This window comes from Chamaea fasciata, unplaced genomic scaffold (assembly GCF_029207755.1).
Source record: "Chamaea fasciata isolate MVZ Bird 193981 ecotype frontalis unplaced genomic scaffold, bChaFas1.0.hap1 SCAF_20, whole genome shotgun sequence".
NCBI classification, from domain to species: Eukaryota; Metazoa; Chordata; class Aves; order Passeriformes; family Sylviidae; genus Chamaea; species Chamaea fasciata.
In genome coordinates, this window is record NW_027094105.1 from 6,784,469 (window position 1) to 6,802,033 (window position 17,565).

Genomic DNA, 17,565 nt, shown 5'->3' on the forward strand with positions numbered 1-17,565 from the left:
AGAGGGGCGGGGTCTGTGTAAAGGGGGCGTGGTCACGTGCGCCGAGCGCGTCCGGCCTCAGCCCCGGGGCCGCAGCCCCGGCACGGACAGATGGACACACAGATGGACGGACGGACGGAGGGAGGGATGGACAGATGGGTGGGGGGACAGAAGGACAGCCGGACGGCTCTAGCCTATTACAGACAACGCTGTCTTAGCCAGGCACTCGTGTGTGTGAGTGCACGCCCATCCCCGGGTGTGTATTTGACACCTGTACCCATGTGCAAGTTTCCACCTGTGTCCCGAGCGTGTTTTACTCCTGTTCCCGAGTGCACACGCACGGGAACCGTGAAGAAACACCTGAAGGTACAACACAGAGACCCCCCAAGGGACAGAAATACACATATGGGTGAGACACGTACACACAGTGTGTGCTCACACATGCTGTGCGTGGGTACGGTAGAGATATCTACACACACACATGTTAAATATTAATAGCTACAGCTACAATATACAGAATCTTATATACATTTTGTGTATAAATAGAGCCGGAACACACACCACGTTCTACGTGTAAATACAATATTCTAAAAGAAAACGAAATCATATATTTAATCACGGACAAAGAGCTGTGAAGTGAAACTCCTTGACTGCCCTGCGCCCAGCACCGGCTCCATGGGCCGCGATGGACCCCGGACCCACTGGGCACCCCCGTTTGCCTCCGCGGGCTGCCGGCCCCTGCGCACCCGGAGCCCGCCGGTGCCGAGGGCCGCGGGGGCCGGTCCGGGGCGGCCCCGCCCGCAGGGCCTGGGCAAACAGCGGGTCAATGATTAACCGGCCCCGGCTGCGCTCCCGCCGCCCGCGCGGGGCCACGCGGGGCTCGGGGGCCGGAGCGGGGCCGGGGCCCGAGCGGCAGCAGTTGGGACCCCGCGGGCACCGGCGTGAGTGGGGCCGGGGCGCTGGGGGGTGCAGGGGGCTCCGGGGGGGGGCACAAGGGCAGCTCCATCCCACCCCGAACCTGGGTTGGGTGTGCCGGGAATGTCCCGTCCCGTCCCGTCAGAACTTCCCTGTCCCCGCAGGCGTCTCCGCGGATGGAGGGTGACCCGCCAGCCGGGCCCCAGGGCCCCGGCCCCGCAGCCCGGGGAGCGGAGCAGGGGGACGGCAGCGGGGCAGCCGGGGGGCTGCCCACCCCCGGCCCCCGCCGCGATCCCCCCGCGGGCCGTGCGGACAGACCCGTGGCGGTGTCGGTGGTCAGCAGCTCAGCCTTCGAGGGGGCCCCTCCACCCTACTCGCCCCCGGACCCCAAGAGCTTTCACCTCTACCCGCCGTTCCCACCCGGCTTCTCCCAGCAAGGGCCTTTCGTTTACCAGCCGGGGCCGGGACCGCGGCCTTTCCCAGCCCAGGGCTTCCCAGCCGGGCCCCTGCCCTACACCATGGTACGTATCCCGCACCCCGATGTGTTCCTGCCCCGCTCTGCAGCGGGGGTCACCCCTTATCTCCCCTCCCGGCTTTGTGGGGTTCCGTGCGGTGCCCCCAGCGATGCCTGAGCAGCACAGCCGGGGAGGGGAGCACACCCAGGGCTATCGCAGCTCTAACCACCCCCTGTGCCGCAGTACAACGCGCAGCCGGGCACGGGGCCCCTGCCCGCCGGCCGCGGGCAGCAGCTGCCCAAGGACTACATGGTGGAGTCAGTGCTGGTGACCCTCTTCTGCTGCCTGCTGTCCGGGGTCATGGCCCTCGTCTACTCCCATGAGGTAAGGAAGGACTCACCCGGCAGCCTGGAAGCCCCTCCTGGTGCTTCGGGTCCCGTCTAACCCCTCCCCTTCTCCCCCTGCGCCAGACCCGGGCTGCGCTCGCCCGCGGGGACGTGGCCCAGGCGTACGTGGCATCCAGAAAGGCCCAGTCACTGGTCCTCTTCAGCCTCCTCTTCGGCTTGTTCGCCTCCATCACCTGGATCATCTACGTCCTGGTGTCCCTGTACCTGTGACAAGGACGCTGAGCCCCAGGGACGCGGTGTGTGCCAGGAACTCCTTGTGGCTCTCTCCCTGGGGGAAAAGGGGGAGTTGTCACAGCCTTGTGCGGAAACGGGTGACAACGAAGCGTTACTGGGGCTGCGGGGCAGCGTCCATCCTTCCTGGCGGGGCGAGGAGCTGCCCCGAGCAGGGAGATGCCGCTGCCGCGTCCTGCTGGATCCAGCTCTGGGCAGGGAGCTGTGCCGGATCCACGGGCGGGAGCAGGCTCTGCCGCAGGACGCCGAATCCCATGGCTGTGGGCTGTCACTTGGAGCTGCCGATGGGACTCTGGTGCAGAGGGAACATCTTGTAGGAGATGGGGCAGAAGTAACAGGTGTGTGGGAAGCCCTCACTGCTCCTAAGATGCAGTATGCAGTTCTACAGTAATTCTGCACACACACACACACACACACACACTGTATTGCCACCTTTTCGCTGCTTCCAGATTGAAATAAAACACAGCTGGAGCCAAAGCTTCTGTCTTCTCTGCACACCAAGGGCCTACATCTCCTCTTGCCGTGGCCTTTGTCCACCACAAAGTTCAGGGTAACGTCTGCAACACCTGAAATCGGGGTTTTCCCTAGAGCAGGTGGGCACCAGGGCTCCAGCCCGTGCAGGACCCTGGGGAAGGGGAATCTCCACATGGCCCCAGGCCTGGGGGTGCCACTGACCGAGCTGCTTGGGGGGACACTGAGCTGTGGACAGACCCCTCCCGCTGTGCCAGGCCCGTGGGATGTGGCTCCACATTCCAGCCCTGGCGCAGGGGGCACGTGCTCGGTCAGTGTCCGGGCACTCTCCTCCTGAGCTGGCCCGTGACAATTATTTCCAGAGGAATTTTGAACCCTGTCCAGGACTGAAATAGCACCATGGAGCAGCTCGGCTGCTGCAGGGGTTATTTATAGCCTCGGGCTGCCGGCACACGGCCACTGCACGGGCTGGGCACGCGCCAGGGGCTGGGCAGCCAAAACCCCTGACACGGGGGACACCGGGGCCCAGAGAAGGGGACAGGAGCAGACTTCCCCTCCCAGGTGTATGGCCTGTATTGGGGCAAAGCCATCTTGGCAGAGAGAGGGAAGAAATTTAGTGAAAAAATACAGGGAAAAAGGCACGGGCAAGGAAAACCACGGGGGGCACATGAGAAAACACGAGGCCACACCAGCGCCAGAGGCGGATTCGATTGTCACTTTAATCCACAGACTGTGCATGCACTGTAAACAGGATCATCAGGCAGGTTCGTTATTGGTGTTTTATTTGTCTTTAATATAAAAGTTACAGGTCTGAAATGTTCGCAGGAAGATGCCACCATGGGGGTTAGTGGTAAATCTATAATACAACGGAACTGCTTGTGGGGAGAGGCCTGGGTGTGGGGCAGGGGGCTGGTGACGGGGGCATCGCTTCTCCCCACTCCCTGCCCCGTGTGGGGAGGGGACTCAGACTCTTCCCTCTCCCCAGAAAGAGGTGATGGCCTTGAGGATGCTGCCTGCAAGACGGGAATACACTCATGGCCAGTCTTGCACAAGGGGGGTCTGGGTTTCTGCTCCCCTGGGACTGCTCCAGGAGAAGGGGGGGGGAATCTCTGGTCAGCAAACCTGGAGCTCCTCCAGGCAAGGGGATCTTCCTCTGGGGTCCCTCCAGCCCTGTGAGCCTGGCCTGAGGCTGGGACACTGCTCAGCTGGGGATGACAGCAGAGGAAGGGGTGAAGGGGCAGGAAAGCTGGGGGGCCCCATCCCACTGCACGAGGTGCTGTGGCCGCTCAGACCTCCCATCCCCACGCCACGGGCTGAGCCTCTGGCTCTGGGGGGTTGGCAGAGGGCCAGACCTCCTTTGGTGCTAAGTGGGTTCAAGTGCAGGGAAGAACCTGGAAACGGCTCCTGCTGGTGGGGATCACAGAATCACACTGTACTGACTGGAAAGGGAGCCAGCAGGGTCACCGAGTCCAACTCCTGGCCCTGCACAGGACAACCCAGAAATCCCACCATGAGCGCTGTCCCAACGCTTCTTGATCTCAGACAGGCTTGATGGTGCCCTGGGGAGCCTGTTCACGGTGCCCCACCACCCTCTGGGGGGAGAACTTTTTCCTGATTTCCAACCTAAACCTCCCCTGACACAGCTCCAGCCGTTCCCTCGGGTCCTGTCACTGGCCACAGGTGAGGAGATCTGCACCTGCCCCTCGAGAGGCTGCTGAAGACCCTCAAGTCTCCTCCAGGCAGAACAAACAAAGTGTCCTCAGCCACTCCTCACAAGGCCCCTCCAGACCCTTCCCCATCCTTATGTCCTCCTTTGGACACTAATAGCTTAATATCTTTTTTATACTGTGGTGCCCAAGTTTAGTGTTGTCAGCAGAGTTCCTTAATATCCCTTCCACTCCAGTGTCCAGGTTGTTAATGAAGGTGTTGAAGAGCACGGGGCCAAGGGTGGAGCCCTGTGGAACCCCAGTCACTGCCAGTTTTGGGGCGTCCTTTGTGCCCAACCCATGAGCCACTTGCTCACCCCTCACGTAACACGGTCACTCAGCTGGATGAAGACAAGCTGCCCCCTCCTGTCCCTCTGAACCCCCAGGGCTGTGATTCCAGAGCTCCCACACACACAGCCCTCCTAGGACAGCCTGGCCACTGCACCCCAGGGCTGCTCGGAGCCACCAGGGTGAAGCCCACACCACATCCTGGGTGTATTCATCACCCTTTTCACCACCTCACCATGCTGGGCTTTGAAAAGATCTTATTTACAAAGGAAACGTGAACATTGCTTCCTGGGAAGCCTTTGAGGATTGCAAAGCCTTGGCTGGACAGAATACACAGCTCCAATGGCCTCAGTGCCATAAAAATAAACCACTTTTGCAGCGTTCTGGCTCAGACCCTGTGGTTCAGCACAAAAGATTCCTTCTCCTCCTGCTCTGGGGCTGCACAGAACCATGTTGGACCCCACACTCCCCTCCCCCAGAAGATGCCCTTGTGGGCAGGGGCTCTCTCTGTGCTTGGCCACTGTGTGAGTCTCGTGCCTGAGTCTTCAGGGAAATAACCAAGCTGGGTAAAATCCTGGGCTGTCGCTCCCTCCTGAGAGCCAGGCAGAGCTGGCCAAGGCTTTGCAATCTGTTTGGAGAAGGAAAGGAGTGCAGCTCTGATTCACCCAGAACAAACAGAGGCTTTAGCAGGCACAGAGCTGCTATTGAGAAATAAGTTAAGGATGCTCTGTGGAACTCCACATCTGAATTCCCTGGGAGCTGCTGCCCTAAACCTGCAGGATTTTGTCAGAACACTGTAAAAACCTGTGACCATGTGACAGGGAGTCGAGGAAGGTCTTGCAAGGCTGTGAAACCTTCAGGGCACACTCACACCACAAAACAACTGCAAACCACTGGAGCAGGACAGAGAGGAGGGATGTGAAACGGCCTGGCTGGGGCTGTGCTGGGTGGGACACAGAGGGGGGACAGAGGGGCTGAATAAGGCACACTGAACAGATTGGGGCTAACACTGTGTGTGTGGGAAATGACATCCCTGCCTCGCCCTTCCATGCTGGGCTGGCCCTGCCCTGCCGGCACCAGCACAGCAGGACCGGGGACAGGGACCTGCTGGGGGTCCTGCCAAAGTGCAGCACTCGAAGCACAGCCCTGAGGGTCCCAACGGGGACCCTGGAGAAAAACATTTGGCAACAGTGAAAGGAGAGCGGAGTGGGTGGGAGGACAGGGTGGCTCAGCTGGGCACAGGGCTCCTTCCTGGTTCCCACTTCCAGCCCAGAAATGGATCCACTGGCTCCTTCACGAGGCTCCTGCCCCTGCCCTGCAGCCAGTGCCCACCTGGCTGCCCCGAGCCTCCTTTATCCAGCACTTGGAACAACATTGTCACTGGTTGTGGATTTTATACAGACTGGTTTGCACTTCTCTTTTTTTTTTTTCCCTATAAACTCATCGGTATTCAGACATGCATCAAAAATCCCCCGGGGGTTCTAAACACTAGGTATGTACAGTCTGTATCCTACAGCATTTCCTGTGCAAAAGCTAAGTACCATCACTAAGAGACACGGGGTCACAGACAGGTGACCCCCAGTACCTGGGCAGTCCATGTTTCCAGGTTCAGAGGGATTTACCGTTGCTTAAATAACGAGATCTGAGAGGAGGAGGGGGGTGTGATGACTGCAGAGGGCGGGTCCCTGCCCACATCTTCAGTGCCTCTTCCGTATCTACGGCCGGTGCCTTCCTCCCGTGAGGAAGGCGCCAGAGATCTGGGGTGAGCCGAGACCCCTGTAAACACAAGCAGCTCTCTGACAGCAGAGCTCCTCTGGCAGGCAGCGGGAGACGCTCCCATCCTCATGAACATGTTTGGGAAGGTGGCATTGCAGGGGAGACTCCAACCCTTGGCTTCCACGGCTGCTGCTGCCCGACGCCGCTCCGGAGATGAGTCAGTGGGTGCTGAGCTCCTGCCGCCCCTGCTCTGCGGATGGAAAACGAGAGCCAGGGCACACCTGGATGCAAGGGGCCAGCAAACCAGCAACACGCTAGCGTGGGACGCTCCTTCCACACAGCTCTGTCCCCGGGGTTAAAGCTGGTTCATGGCACAGAGGGACGGGAGGAGGAGGAGGGCGAGTGCAGCGAGCACCGGCCGATCTCTGCCCTCGGCGGCTGCGCCGGCGCCTCCGCGCCCGGCATCGCCACCCCCAGGGATGGCTGCCAGCTGGGAGGGAGGGTGTGTCATCCAGTGACAGGTACAAACATTGAACTCCAGTCTCATAGCTGCCCTCGGCGCCTCTGCGGAGCGATTCTCCTCGCACAACCCCTCCTCCTAGGTTTTCTCTTCCCGATCTGTTTTCCGCCTCGTGATGTTCCGGGGTTTGATTTTCAGGGACAGTTCCCACAGGGCCTCCTCAGCCAGGTGGTCGCTGAAGTCGTTGAAGAATGACACTATGTCGTCGTTCCTTTTGATGTCGTAATGTCTGGAAAACCACAGAGGAGCTGCAGTTAAACGGGGGCTACCTGGGGTCCTCTCCTGGCTTTGGGCCACTCCTGTCCTGCTCTGAGGACACCCAGCACTGTGTGAGGGCTGTGCCCAGTGCTCACGACAGAGGTGTCACGCCACAAAGGGGAAAAACCTGCTGCTGAACTGAGGGGAAAAAGGCACCTAGCACACAGAAATCAAGAGTTGGATCAGCTGCCTCTGCTGCAAGACAGCACTGAGGAAAACCCTGAATATCCCAAAGAACACAGGAATCAGCAACGGCAAAACCTGAAGGCAAAACTTGTCCTGATCTCAAAACCACTATCAGAAAAATGTCCTCACAATGTTTGTCTAACCTAGAGAGGGAAGGAGACTGATTACAGCCCCGTTGCTCCCAGCTCTCCATCCATCTCCCTCCCCCTTTGGACTCCCTTCTCCTTGCACAGGGGCTTCCATGTCCAAGCCCCTGCCCCAGTGCCCACCGCGGTGCCCCAAAGCCACCTCTGAGCCCCACTGCTGCACTTACACTTGCTGGAAGCACCTCATGCTGTCCAGGATGTTAAACTGCTGCCAGCGCTTGGAAAAGTTCACTTTGCTGTCAATGTAATCAGGGTTTCCCAGATGGACAAAGGTCAGGTCCTGCAGAATCAGGCCTCTGAAAAAGGGAAAGGGGCAGCGGGCCAAGGGAGTAGGCAAACACACAGAGGTTAGTCACACAGGGCAGGGTGGCCAGCGAAAAGGCAGCCCAACAAAATCCAACAGCCTCCCACTGCCACCAGAACGGCAACCTTATCCAGAGGGAAACATTCCCCAGCGGCAGATCCAAAGGTTGTTTAGATGCAAACACCCCCAGCTGGCCACCCTGCCCCAGACAAACTGCTCCAGAGAGGGCCCGTGGGCTGATGTGGCACGCTGCTGCCTTACCCCAGATGTTGGGCAAAAAGGCAAGGGCTGAGCTCAGCAGCAGCTGCTGAGAACTCCCTGAAGGAGCCATTTTAATGTGCAGGAGCAGTGGCAGAGGAAGGAAGTGGCCACTCACAGGTAGGGGATGCAGGGGGGCTCCACGTCGGCCAGGGCGGCTCGGTAGGCGCGGAAGGACGAGGAGCTGTCGATCAGGGTGCAGTACTCAGCCAGGCCCTGCAGGACACAAATCCTCTGGTGACACCCCTGCTGCAAACCCATTTTCTTTGTCACCTCCCCCCCAGAGGGCCACACAGAGCAGAGAGTTAATGCCATCCTGCAAACACCTCCAGCTGATTTACTCAGCCCGACCCTGGGGTGTTCACATGGAACATTGCTGCCTTCAGCATTCCCAAGCCTTGGGCTGCAGGAGGAGGACGAGGAGGAGGAGGAGGAGGAGGAGGAGGAGGAGGAGGCTCTTCTCCCCTGTGACTGTGCTGGCACTCCTGCAGCTGTCAGAATGCCCAGCCACACTGAAGGCTTTCAGCACTGTGGCATTTTACCCACTGGAGAGGAGTTATCCACCATCCCTGCACCCTGGGACCTTGCTGAGATGTAAAACCACTCAGCTCTTTCACACATAACCACACTTATCCTTCCCCCAAAGATCACAGGCCCTATTGCTCCTCACCTCTGAGGTTTGCTTCTGCCATTCCAGCCTTCGGATGGGTGCAGAATCCAGTGCAGAAAGAATGGCCAGATAGGAATTAAAATTATTCAGCTTTCGTAAGTGCTGTGAAGAGGGAGAATATTCCAGTTACTCGAGAGCTCTGAAAAGCCTTCTAGCATCCAACAGCTCTACCAAGCAGAGGGCCCCACTCCGCTGCTCCTTTAAAAGCAGCAGTGTGTGTGATTCACAGGAAAAACCAAGCTGGTACCTTCATAATCTTTATAAATTTAAGGAGCAGCCTCTCTCGGTCCTGGGCTTTCTCTTGTAGCATAATTATTGAACGGACCCTGGAAGAACAGACAGAACAAAAGATAAACCTACTTAAGCAGAGATCAGATTTCCTCTTGTTTCATAAGGGATGGGCCAATACTAAAAAGTTCACAATACCTCCAACTTAAATGGAGCACTCTAATCCACAGCAAAGACAGGATAATTTCACAGTGTGCATTTATTTGCAAGGGGAATGTTTGTTTGAAGAGCTCAGTGATACTGATAATTAATTCCTCGGGATTACAAGGCCCTCCCTAACCCTCCTGATTTTATTTCTGCTTTGCTCTGGGGTCTTAGATGAGTGCTCTGCATCTGCTTCCTGGCCAAAAATATACATTATCCCATTTGTAACAAAGGAACCCAAGTCTATGAGGAATACTTGGAACATTTGCAAGGCATTGGAGGTTAGGCACAGTTCAGTGCCATGGCTGTTCTGAGCTCCTTACCAGTAGGACATGTTATTAAAGTGCTCTGTGAACTGTGTCAGGTTGGGACTCTTCTCTTCATTTTGCTCCTTTGCCCAAAGCAAAACTTCTGGGATCTGCCAAGAAAGGAGAGGAGAGGGGTGGGAAAACACCACACATTAAAATGGGATTTCCACCCCAAGATTCCCAGTTGCAGCCTTTGTTCACAGCCACTTGCTGTGTCCTGCAATCCAGCAGGTGTCTGGGGAGAGCTGGCAGGGAATACCAGACATTGCAGAAGGTCCAAACCCTCCCACTGCCCTCAGCCCACCCTCATCTCTGTACCTCGATTTTATAGAAGAGTTCAGCATCCAGCAGGGTCAGCTGCTCGGCTATTTCATGACTGTGGAAATCATGCAGTGTCCCTGGCCTATGGAAAACAAGGAAGTACACAGGCTCAGAAAATATGACCTGGTTTTTTATCTTTCTTGTATTTTGAACTGAGGAAACTTGTGTTCCCAGGGAAGGGATGCCCTGGCTCTCAGAGGACTCAGATATGGTTGTGTGCCCTCCCCTCACCTGGCTGCCACCCCTCTGGCCGCGAGAGGTTTGATGGAGTTGGCGTAGCTCAGCATTTTCTTCTGATCCACTTTATCCAGGATGTTCTTGCGCAGCACCCTGGCCAGGCTCAGCTCCCCACTGCACACCAGCCGGAACACCAGGTCCATCAGCAGCTTGAGGATTTCCTCTGTCAATTCCACCAAGCTGAGAGGAAGATGGAAAAGGCAGGGAAGGCATCAGAGCTAAGACACTGAGCTATGGGGTTTGTATCTGTACAAGTTTCATTGCTCTTTCCCACAAGCAGAATTGGGTGACTGAAATTCCTCTTCTTCCCAGCTCCTCCTTTGCCAGAGATTCTCCTTGACTTGTTATTTTAAAACTAGGGACCCAATCAGGACACACAGGAAGAATCTGTTCTTCCAACACCAGAGCTCAGCGCTACAGGTGTCTCACAGGTCAGGGTATTTCAGCTGTCATTATAGATGGGGTTAAAAAAAATACATCTTCCCTAAACCCCACATTTTCCCAGCTGGCAGATTTCCATGAGTTACTGACCCTGCATCCCAAAATGAAGAAGGCAACTCACCACAGCTCATCCACCACTCGCACCAGCACGAAGAAGGTGTTCTTACTGACTCGCTTCTTGAACGTGTCCGGGAAGTGGCAGAACTTCTCATATGTTGGTTGCAAATTAAAGAATCAACTCAGTGTGGCCAGAGCAGCATCAGTGCAATTCCCAACTGCCTCGAGGAGTCACAAAATCATGGAATGATTTGGGGTGGAAGGGACCTTATTAATCATCCAGTTCCACTCCCTACCATGGGCAGGGACACCTCCCACCGTCCCAGGTTGCTCAGAGCTCCATCCAGCTTTGCCTTGGACACTTCCAGGGATGGAGCAGCCACATCAGAACACCACACTGTTCTGTCCTGATGGAAGCTGGTGCTCAGTTTCCAGGAGATAAGAGACACTAAGCTCTAAGATGGCCTTAAACTGACACCAGCTGCTGGTAGCAGGGGGTGTGAGGAGGTACTGACACCTCACAGAACTGAGAGCAGGTGTACCCTGAAATTGTTCTCTCTAAGGTGGAATTTAATGAGCAGCAATTCCCTACCGTGATCTCCCCCACTGGTCTGTGACATCTGGTCTCAAAAGATCTCAGATGTCACCTCCACCTTCCTGGCTGCCCAATCTGCTGCAAGGAGGACAACAGCACAGGACGAAAAACCTTCTGCCGGGTGGACAAAGGGACAGACAACAAGGTTATCAGTAAGGCAGCACTGGCAGGGGCCTGCAGGGATACCCCAGCTGGGGATGTCACCTGGGCTGAGCTGTGCTGTGTCCTTGGCTGCTGATCCCAGCTGCAGCAGTGGCTCTGCTGCAGATGGCACTGACGAGCTGCAGCAGGACACGGTGACGTCAGGCTCCCTCTGACGTGGGTGCACAGCACCAGAGCCACGGGGCCTGGGCACCCAGGGACACAGACCCTGCCCCACTCTGCTGCCAGGGAACAGAGCCAAGGGCAAGGAATGGCAGCAGGGTGCTCAGGGAGAGGCCTTCTCCATCCTCTGCCAGGAATGCTCACCCTGCACATCAGGGCCCTGCCTCGTTAGCAGCTACAAGCTCAGCTCAGGACTGGGAGGCCACAGCATCTTCAGGGCTGAGTTTATTGCAGTAACAGAGAGAAAGTCTTGATGGTTTAATCATCTCGAATATTAAACTACACCTGCCCACCCAGGCAATGCCCATGGCCCCTCTGGAAGGCAGAAGGTTCTCTGGTCCCCACTCTAAAAATGAGAAATCCCCAATAAAAGACCAGTTCCCCAATGACACACAAAACCCATGAATTTCTCCTCTAGCCTGCCAGGACTCTCAGGAGACAACTCTCGGGTCCAGCATCCACTGTGACTGAACCTGCCCTGCAGCAATTCCCATTGGAGAGTGTGGAGGTGAAGGAATTCCTGCCGGGGCCACCATCAGGGCCAGCACATCACTGACCACGCTGCCAGCAGGCTTTTGACAAAAAAAACTTGCCACCAGCTCCCTCCAAGATGACCATCCAGCTCTGATTCCTGGAGGGAATGAACAGCCACTCATGAAAGGATATCTGTACTGCAGCTTCTTGATGAGCTCTTCAGGGGTAATAAACGTCCTGTATGTAGTCAGAAAGGCTTCACAGTACAGCACCAGATCTAGGCAAAAAAGCAAGAAAGCCTCAGTCAACCCTGCTTTCAGAAGAAGCAGCCTCTTATAAGGTTGAATTCAGATGTACAGAGGACACACTTTGGCATGAGTGAAGTTCCCAGAAATGCTGTGCTGTTGGTCCTTACCAGCAGATGGACCCTTTGACACAAGAGCAGCGGTGACACTGCCCTGTCCCCACCGGCCTGGCCCTGGCTCCCACTTGCAGCACTTGGGCTTGTGCCTCATAAAAGGGTCAGTGAAAAACACCTGCCTGTGGGACACAAGCTATCAATAATGTGTCAAGGAAAAATGTAGTTTAGACCTTGGGGATGCTTTAAAAAGAAGAATTGATGGCAAGAGGAGATCTGTCTTTGGTGCTCAGGCAGGTCACTCTGCCCTCCCAATGAGGAACACACGTGTCTCAACACATGCTGTGGTGCTGCAGATCCTCTGCCCTTGCTGAATTCCAGAAAATCCATCCCAGGACAGTGTAAACAGAAGATTATTTCCAGCCAAAAGAAAAGCAAATTGCACTGCAAAAACTGATGCTGCCCCCCAGAGATGTGGTGGATGCAGTCAGCCTGTGCCAATTCATCTGCAGGGCAAGGTGCTGTAGATTCTGGAATTGCAAAGGCTTTGGGCATTATCATGGGCACACAGGATGGAATTTGAAGCACGAATTGCAAACAGGAATGCGGATGTCAGGTCAAAACTGCAGAACACTTGCAGTCCCAATGCCAGGTCACTGTGGACAGCAGCGCCAAATGGGAACATTAGGCATTAATCCCAGTAGGGAGCAGGGGCACAGCAGCAGGGCGTGCAGTGGATGGCACCCTGCCCCTGCCAGGAGCACTGCACCAAGGGCACACAGGGAGGCAGAGCTCCTCTAGTGCCTGCCCAGGCTGGGCTGTACACGCAGAGCTTGTTCCAGCCAGGACAGGCATCGCCCCATATCCACGTGCTCTAAGACCCAGGCACTGCTGGGAGGTGGGAAGGAGCAGGGCACAGAGGGAGAGCTGTGCCTCTCTACCTGCAGTGTTTCTTTTGGCAGGAACCTCATCTTCCTCCTGCTCTTAAATCAGGGAGTGCTGCTGCCTCTGGGATACAGACAACAAAGGCTGGGTGGTCACACCAGGGGTGAGCCCCAGGCCTTGTCCAGCTCTAATCCTGCACTCACAGCAAGTGTGTGTGGCTGTGAGCACTTCACTGACCACGGATTTTATCCTGAAGACCACAGGTCTCTCTTTATTCCTCATGCCATTTAGCTCTTTCAGAAAACTCAAATGGACAAGAAGCATCATGCAACAGGGCGTGGAGTTACATTTATTCTGGGTTCCCATCTGCCCAAAAGGCAACGTGAGGTAATACAGCTGGTCTGCTCTGGCACTTGAAGCTGCCAAGAAATTCATCTTTAAAGGAAAGCCTCTTAACTCTACCCCTCTGTGCCGTTTGGCTGATTGATTTACAAGCCCCGAATTCTTCTCATTGTGAGCTTAATTCATTAACCCTCTCAGTCACCCAAACAGTGGGTTAGCATAGCACAAATTCCTCTGTGCTCCCTTCAGCTCCGTGGCTTGGCAGCGCCTGCGGGGCCGAGCTCAGGCACTGGGAGCTGTCCCCTCCACCCGGCCCTCCACAGCTGCACCACTGGGCACATAAAATCCTGCTCTAGCTTCTCCCAGCTCTGAAAGGTTCCCCACAGCTCTCACCCCACTGCCTGCAGAACCCTCACAGTTCGGGAACTGGAGGTCCAGCACTCACCCCCTTTTCTGTCTTTCCATAGAAACTGTAGGGAAGTTCTTTGTTGTGATGCTTGTTCCAGAGAACAGAGCAGAGTTTCTCTATCCCACTTTCAGCATATTTATAAGGGGTATTTCCACCATCCCATTTAGACTGTTTTCTATACATTTCCAGCCTTGGCACAATCAACTGCCTCCTCCTCTCTGGTGTGTTCCTAACTTTGGTCCTTTCTGGATTCCATGCCCAACGCAGACTGGGAAACACAGCTGTCAGGGGAAGGATTTTCTTGCAAGCTGAATGGTGCTGGTAAGTAATTGCAAACATCTTATGCTACAGTAAAACCCCTGTCATTTAAAAATGTACATGAAAGATATTTCCCCTTTGACTACCAACCTCTAAACTACGAGCGCTGAGTGATTCAGAGGGTTAGTGTTTTGCCTCCCAGGAGATAAGGAGATCAATCCTGGTTAAGGCCATCAGCACAAATGTGTTTGGCAGGTTCAAATCACTCTCTGGAAACACTGCAAAGGCTGTCTTTGCCACAGGCCTTGGAAAGGAGCTGCTTCATGTGTGTGGTGACTGGGTTTGGACAGATGAAGAGGGGTTTTAACAAATCTGGAGCTAAGGGTTGCCAACGTCCCCTCTCCTCCCCCACACCTCTTCTTTTGTACTGTGAACTCCCTGTCTGAACCGGTCTGGGTGGCTCCCAGGACATAAGTGGTACAGGAGGTGGCACAGTAAACTGAAAATACGGGGTGTCAGCAGAGCAGCACCTGAATATCCTCCCAGTGCCTACGGGTACTGCATTAAACCCAAACCAACATCCCTTTTTTTCCTACTTTGATGCAACAATCATTCCAGTAACTCCTACATCACCACTGCCCTGAAATTCAAAGGACAAGGTGCACACTGGAAACAGGATCCATGCACAACAGGCTGGTCACTCCAGCTCTGACAGAAGGCAGTGGCCCAGCTCAGCAGGAACAGGGACACAACACAGCACTGTCACTGGTGCGCCTCATCTTCCAGACCCAGGCAAGGGCTGGGAAGAGTTAATCCCACCCCTGCTGCTAAGTGGAACCACCAGGCGCTTATCCAGCTTACCTCCATCTCCCAGAGATAAACACAACCCCCCAGGCTCAGAGGATCCCTGCAGCCCAGCTGTCTGTGGCCCTGGGGCAGAGGACAAAGCTGTGCCAGGCTGTGCCCCCAGCTCTGCCCTGCTGTTCCCTCCCTGTACCTTTCCTGTCGGTCTCCGTGGCGTGCACCAACAGAATGTCTCCAGATCCACCGCGGACATCTGGCCCATCATCCCCCTGCAATGGGAACACAACCACGTTAGGCAAGGCCCAAGCTCCTTTAGGCCTGGTTTAACATCGCTGGGTTCCAGCTCAGCAGCAACTGGCAGCACACACAATGTTCCTGGCACTGCTCGCAGCACAAGCTGGGACATGGACTTCAGTGCTGGGATAATCCTGGAATTTGGATAGAGCATTTGGTGTCCCAGATGAGGAGCTGGGCTGATCCTGACTCGGGGTCTCTGACTCCTTAAGGCCAGGTTGTGAAGCTCAGTGAAAGCTGAACCCTCTGCCCACAGGAGAATGAGTAGAAATGCCACAAATGCTCCCAAGAAGACCATTAACAGGGCAGCAGCACTGTGTGAACTGCCTCAAAGTGCAGGATCACGTAGCACAGTGGCTGTGGGGTGGGAGGTCATGCATTCAACTTGCATGTTCCTGAAACATCAAAACCCAGCGAGTTAATTCCCTAATCTGGAGCCATTTGGCCGGAGGTCACCTGAAACGATCCAATAACTGGCAGTAGAAAACAGCCCTGCTAATTGCTTGACCCCTGCCTTACCACTCTCTAAAACACATCTTTCTCCTAGCTACTGCATTTCACAACTTAAAATATGCAAAACTGATCCACCACTCAGCCAGCAGTTCTCACACTGCAGGAAGCAGCTCGCAGTGACAGTTCTATACTACTTCAAACATGCAGATCACAAAGAAAAGAAAGAAAAAAAGACACTAAGACACAGATCTGCTAGTCCCAAATGTTCAGAAATCACTGATTTTTAAATGTTTTTTAAAGGAAACAATCCGTCAGAGGAGGCTGGAGTTGTGTCTGGCTTCCCTTAGGAATGTCTTTGTCATTTCAACATGCAAAACAGTGAAACAATCATAGATCACAGCCATGGAGCAGCTCTATCTAAGATGTGAATTTTTCAGGTGACCCTCTGGCAAGACTCATGAAATACTACTTAGAGAACAAGTAAAAGCTTCTCACTCCCTCCTGCACATCTCAGCTGACCAAAGAACACTCCCAGTGCCAGTAAACGATCCATTCTCTCTGTTTTTCAGCCAAGCCCCCTGACAGTCTGAAAGCTTCAAAAGCCTGCATGTTCCCTCCAGCTGCATGTCAAAGACAGCGTGGCTCAAGAGCACAGTGAGCAAAGCTGGCTGGGAGTGCACCCAAGGCTAGACACAAAGCTCTTTCTCTAACACAGGAACAGTTCCTTTGGCTGCTTTTCCACCTCAGCAACATCATGTCCTGCTCATTCACCTGCTGAACCTGCTGTCAGAGAGAAAGGCCAGCACCATCACCCACACTGGGATTCACTGTGCTCAGGCGCTCAGAAGATCCATTTCAGACTGTCAGAGGCTGAAGAGGTGGGAAGGGGCAGACTGGGAAAAGGACACAGGACGTGCTGGTTTTTAGGGAGACATCTCACCTTTTGTCAAACCCTCACTCACTGCTGGTGCTCCCTGCCTGTACCAGCATCTCATACTTTAACAGCAGCCTCCACACACACCCCACTTCTGCTGCAACCTAGTTTTTCTTATCAAATATAAGGTGTTGCCTTGTTTGTGCATGCAGAGAATCAGATTTCAACTCAGAGTAAACCAAAGAGTATGAAAACAAACCCTGAATGCACCTACCTCTTGCTTCAGTGTTAACCTGGACATGATTTCACTGTGGTCAATAAGGGACAGCTCATCTACCTCTTCCTCCAGCTGTGATGACTCCAAAGTATCTGGTGACTGTGGCTGCCTGTGGAAAAAAAAAAAAAAAAAGGGAAATAACCTTCATCAAATGACAGTAAGTACACAGACACTGTGGAGGTAAATCTTTTGCAAACAAGCCCGAATGTCTGGCTCTAACTCTGTTGCTTTGTGCATCTCTTGAAAAAGAGAAAGATAAACCTTTAGGACCTGAACACTTGTCTGTCTGCATTTCTGGCAGACAGGATTTTACTATAAGTACACACTTCCATGTCTCCTTAATCCACCAAATTTTTAGTGCACACAAATCTAAGCCCTTCCTCAAGTGTATAGAGACTGAGCACACTCTGCACATACACATCTTAGTTAGTTCATGACCCGCTGTGCTGAGACAAGGGGAGATGACAGGCTCTTGTTCTGCAGGAAAATAGAGCAGAAAATCATGACCATTCTTTTGGTGTACATCCCCTTCTAGAATTCCTACCCCCAAAGGCTGGCACTCTTGTGCCAGGACATGTCCTCTCTGTGCCTGTATTTCTAAAAAAGAAAAAAACAAAGTACTTATGTTTCCCATAGCCTTCCACAGGCACAGGCCAAAATTCCATGCACCAGTCAGTACTTTGGGCAGATAGTGAGCTTTGCAGGGCACTCCTGTGTTGTCTCCTTCACTGCAGGGATTAAAAGCCCCAAACCAATTGCAGGAAAATGGGGGAGGGAAGTTGACTGTCACACACAAATCAACGCTGTTCTCTATTTTTGCTTTAGAAATGCAATTGCAGAGCAATCTTGAGCAGCAGGGAAGCACTCACTCCACTCCTCCTGAAGCCCATCTGTTACAGCTTGCACCTCTTC

General features: G+C 54.4%; 2 protein-coding genes across 7 annotated transcripts in view; one reads left to right on the forward strand and one right to left on the reverse strand.

The window, feature by feature from the left end:
* Positions 1 to 805: 805 nt before the first annotated feature.
* PRRT1B (proline rich transmembrane protein 1B) lies at positions 806 to 3,306 on the forward strand. Its single transcript, XM_066201531.1, is given in 5 exon segments — positions 806 to 861; positions 863 to 920; positions 1,059 to 1,415; positions 1,593 to 1,733; positions 1,820 to 3,306. Coding segments are annotated over 5 exon segments (759 nt in total). The 3' UTR covers positions 1,967 to 3,306.
* RAPGEF1 (Rap guanine nucleotide exchange factor 1) overlaps positions 3,214 to 17,565 on the reverse strand; it is an 84,700-nt gene continuing 70,348 nt past the window's right edge. For all 6 annotated transcript variants that reach the window (XM_066201530.1, XM_066201529.1, XM_066201528.1 and 3 more), the window contains 12 exons: positions 16,651 to 16,762; positions 14,949 to 15,024; positions 11,888 to 11,976; positions 10,371 to 10,459; positions 9,803 to 9,988; positions 9,569 to 9,653; positions 9,266 to 9,360; positions 8,758 to 8,836; positions 8,511 to 8,612; positions 7,959 to 8,056; positions 7,446 to 7,574; positions 3,214 to 6,917 (listed from right to left, as the gene is read on the reverse strand). In XM_066201530.1, coding sequence (XP_066057627.1) covers positions 6,767 to 6,917; positions 7,446 to 7,574; positions 7,959 to 8,056; positions 8,511 to 8,612; positions 8,758 to 8,836; positions 9,266 to 9,360; positions 9,569 to 9,653; positions 9,803 to 9,988; positions 10,371 to 10,459; positions 11,888 to 11,976; positions 14,949 to 15,024; positions 16,651 to 16,762 — 1,291 coding nt within the window. In that variant the 3' untranslated portion in view covers positions 3,214 to 6,766. The remainder of the gene's footprint in view (positions 6,918 to 7,445; positions 7,575 to 7,958; positions 8,057 to 8,510; positions 8,613 to 8,757; positions 8,837 to 9,265; positions 9,361 to 9,568; positions 9,654 to 9,802; positions 9,989 to 10,370; positions 10,460 to 11,887; positions 11,977 to 14,948; positions 15,025 to 16,650; positions 16,763 to 17,565) is intronic.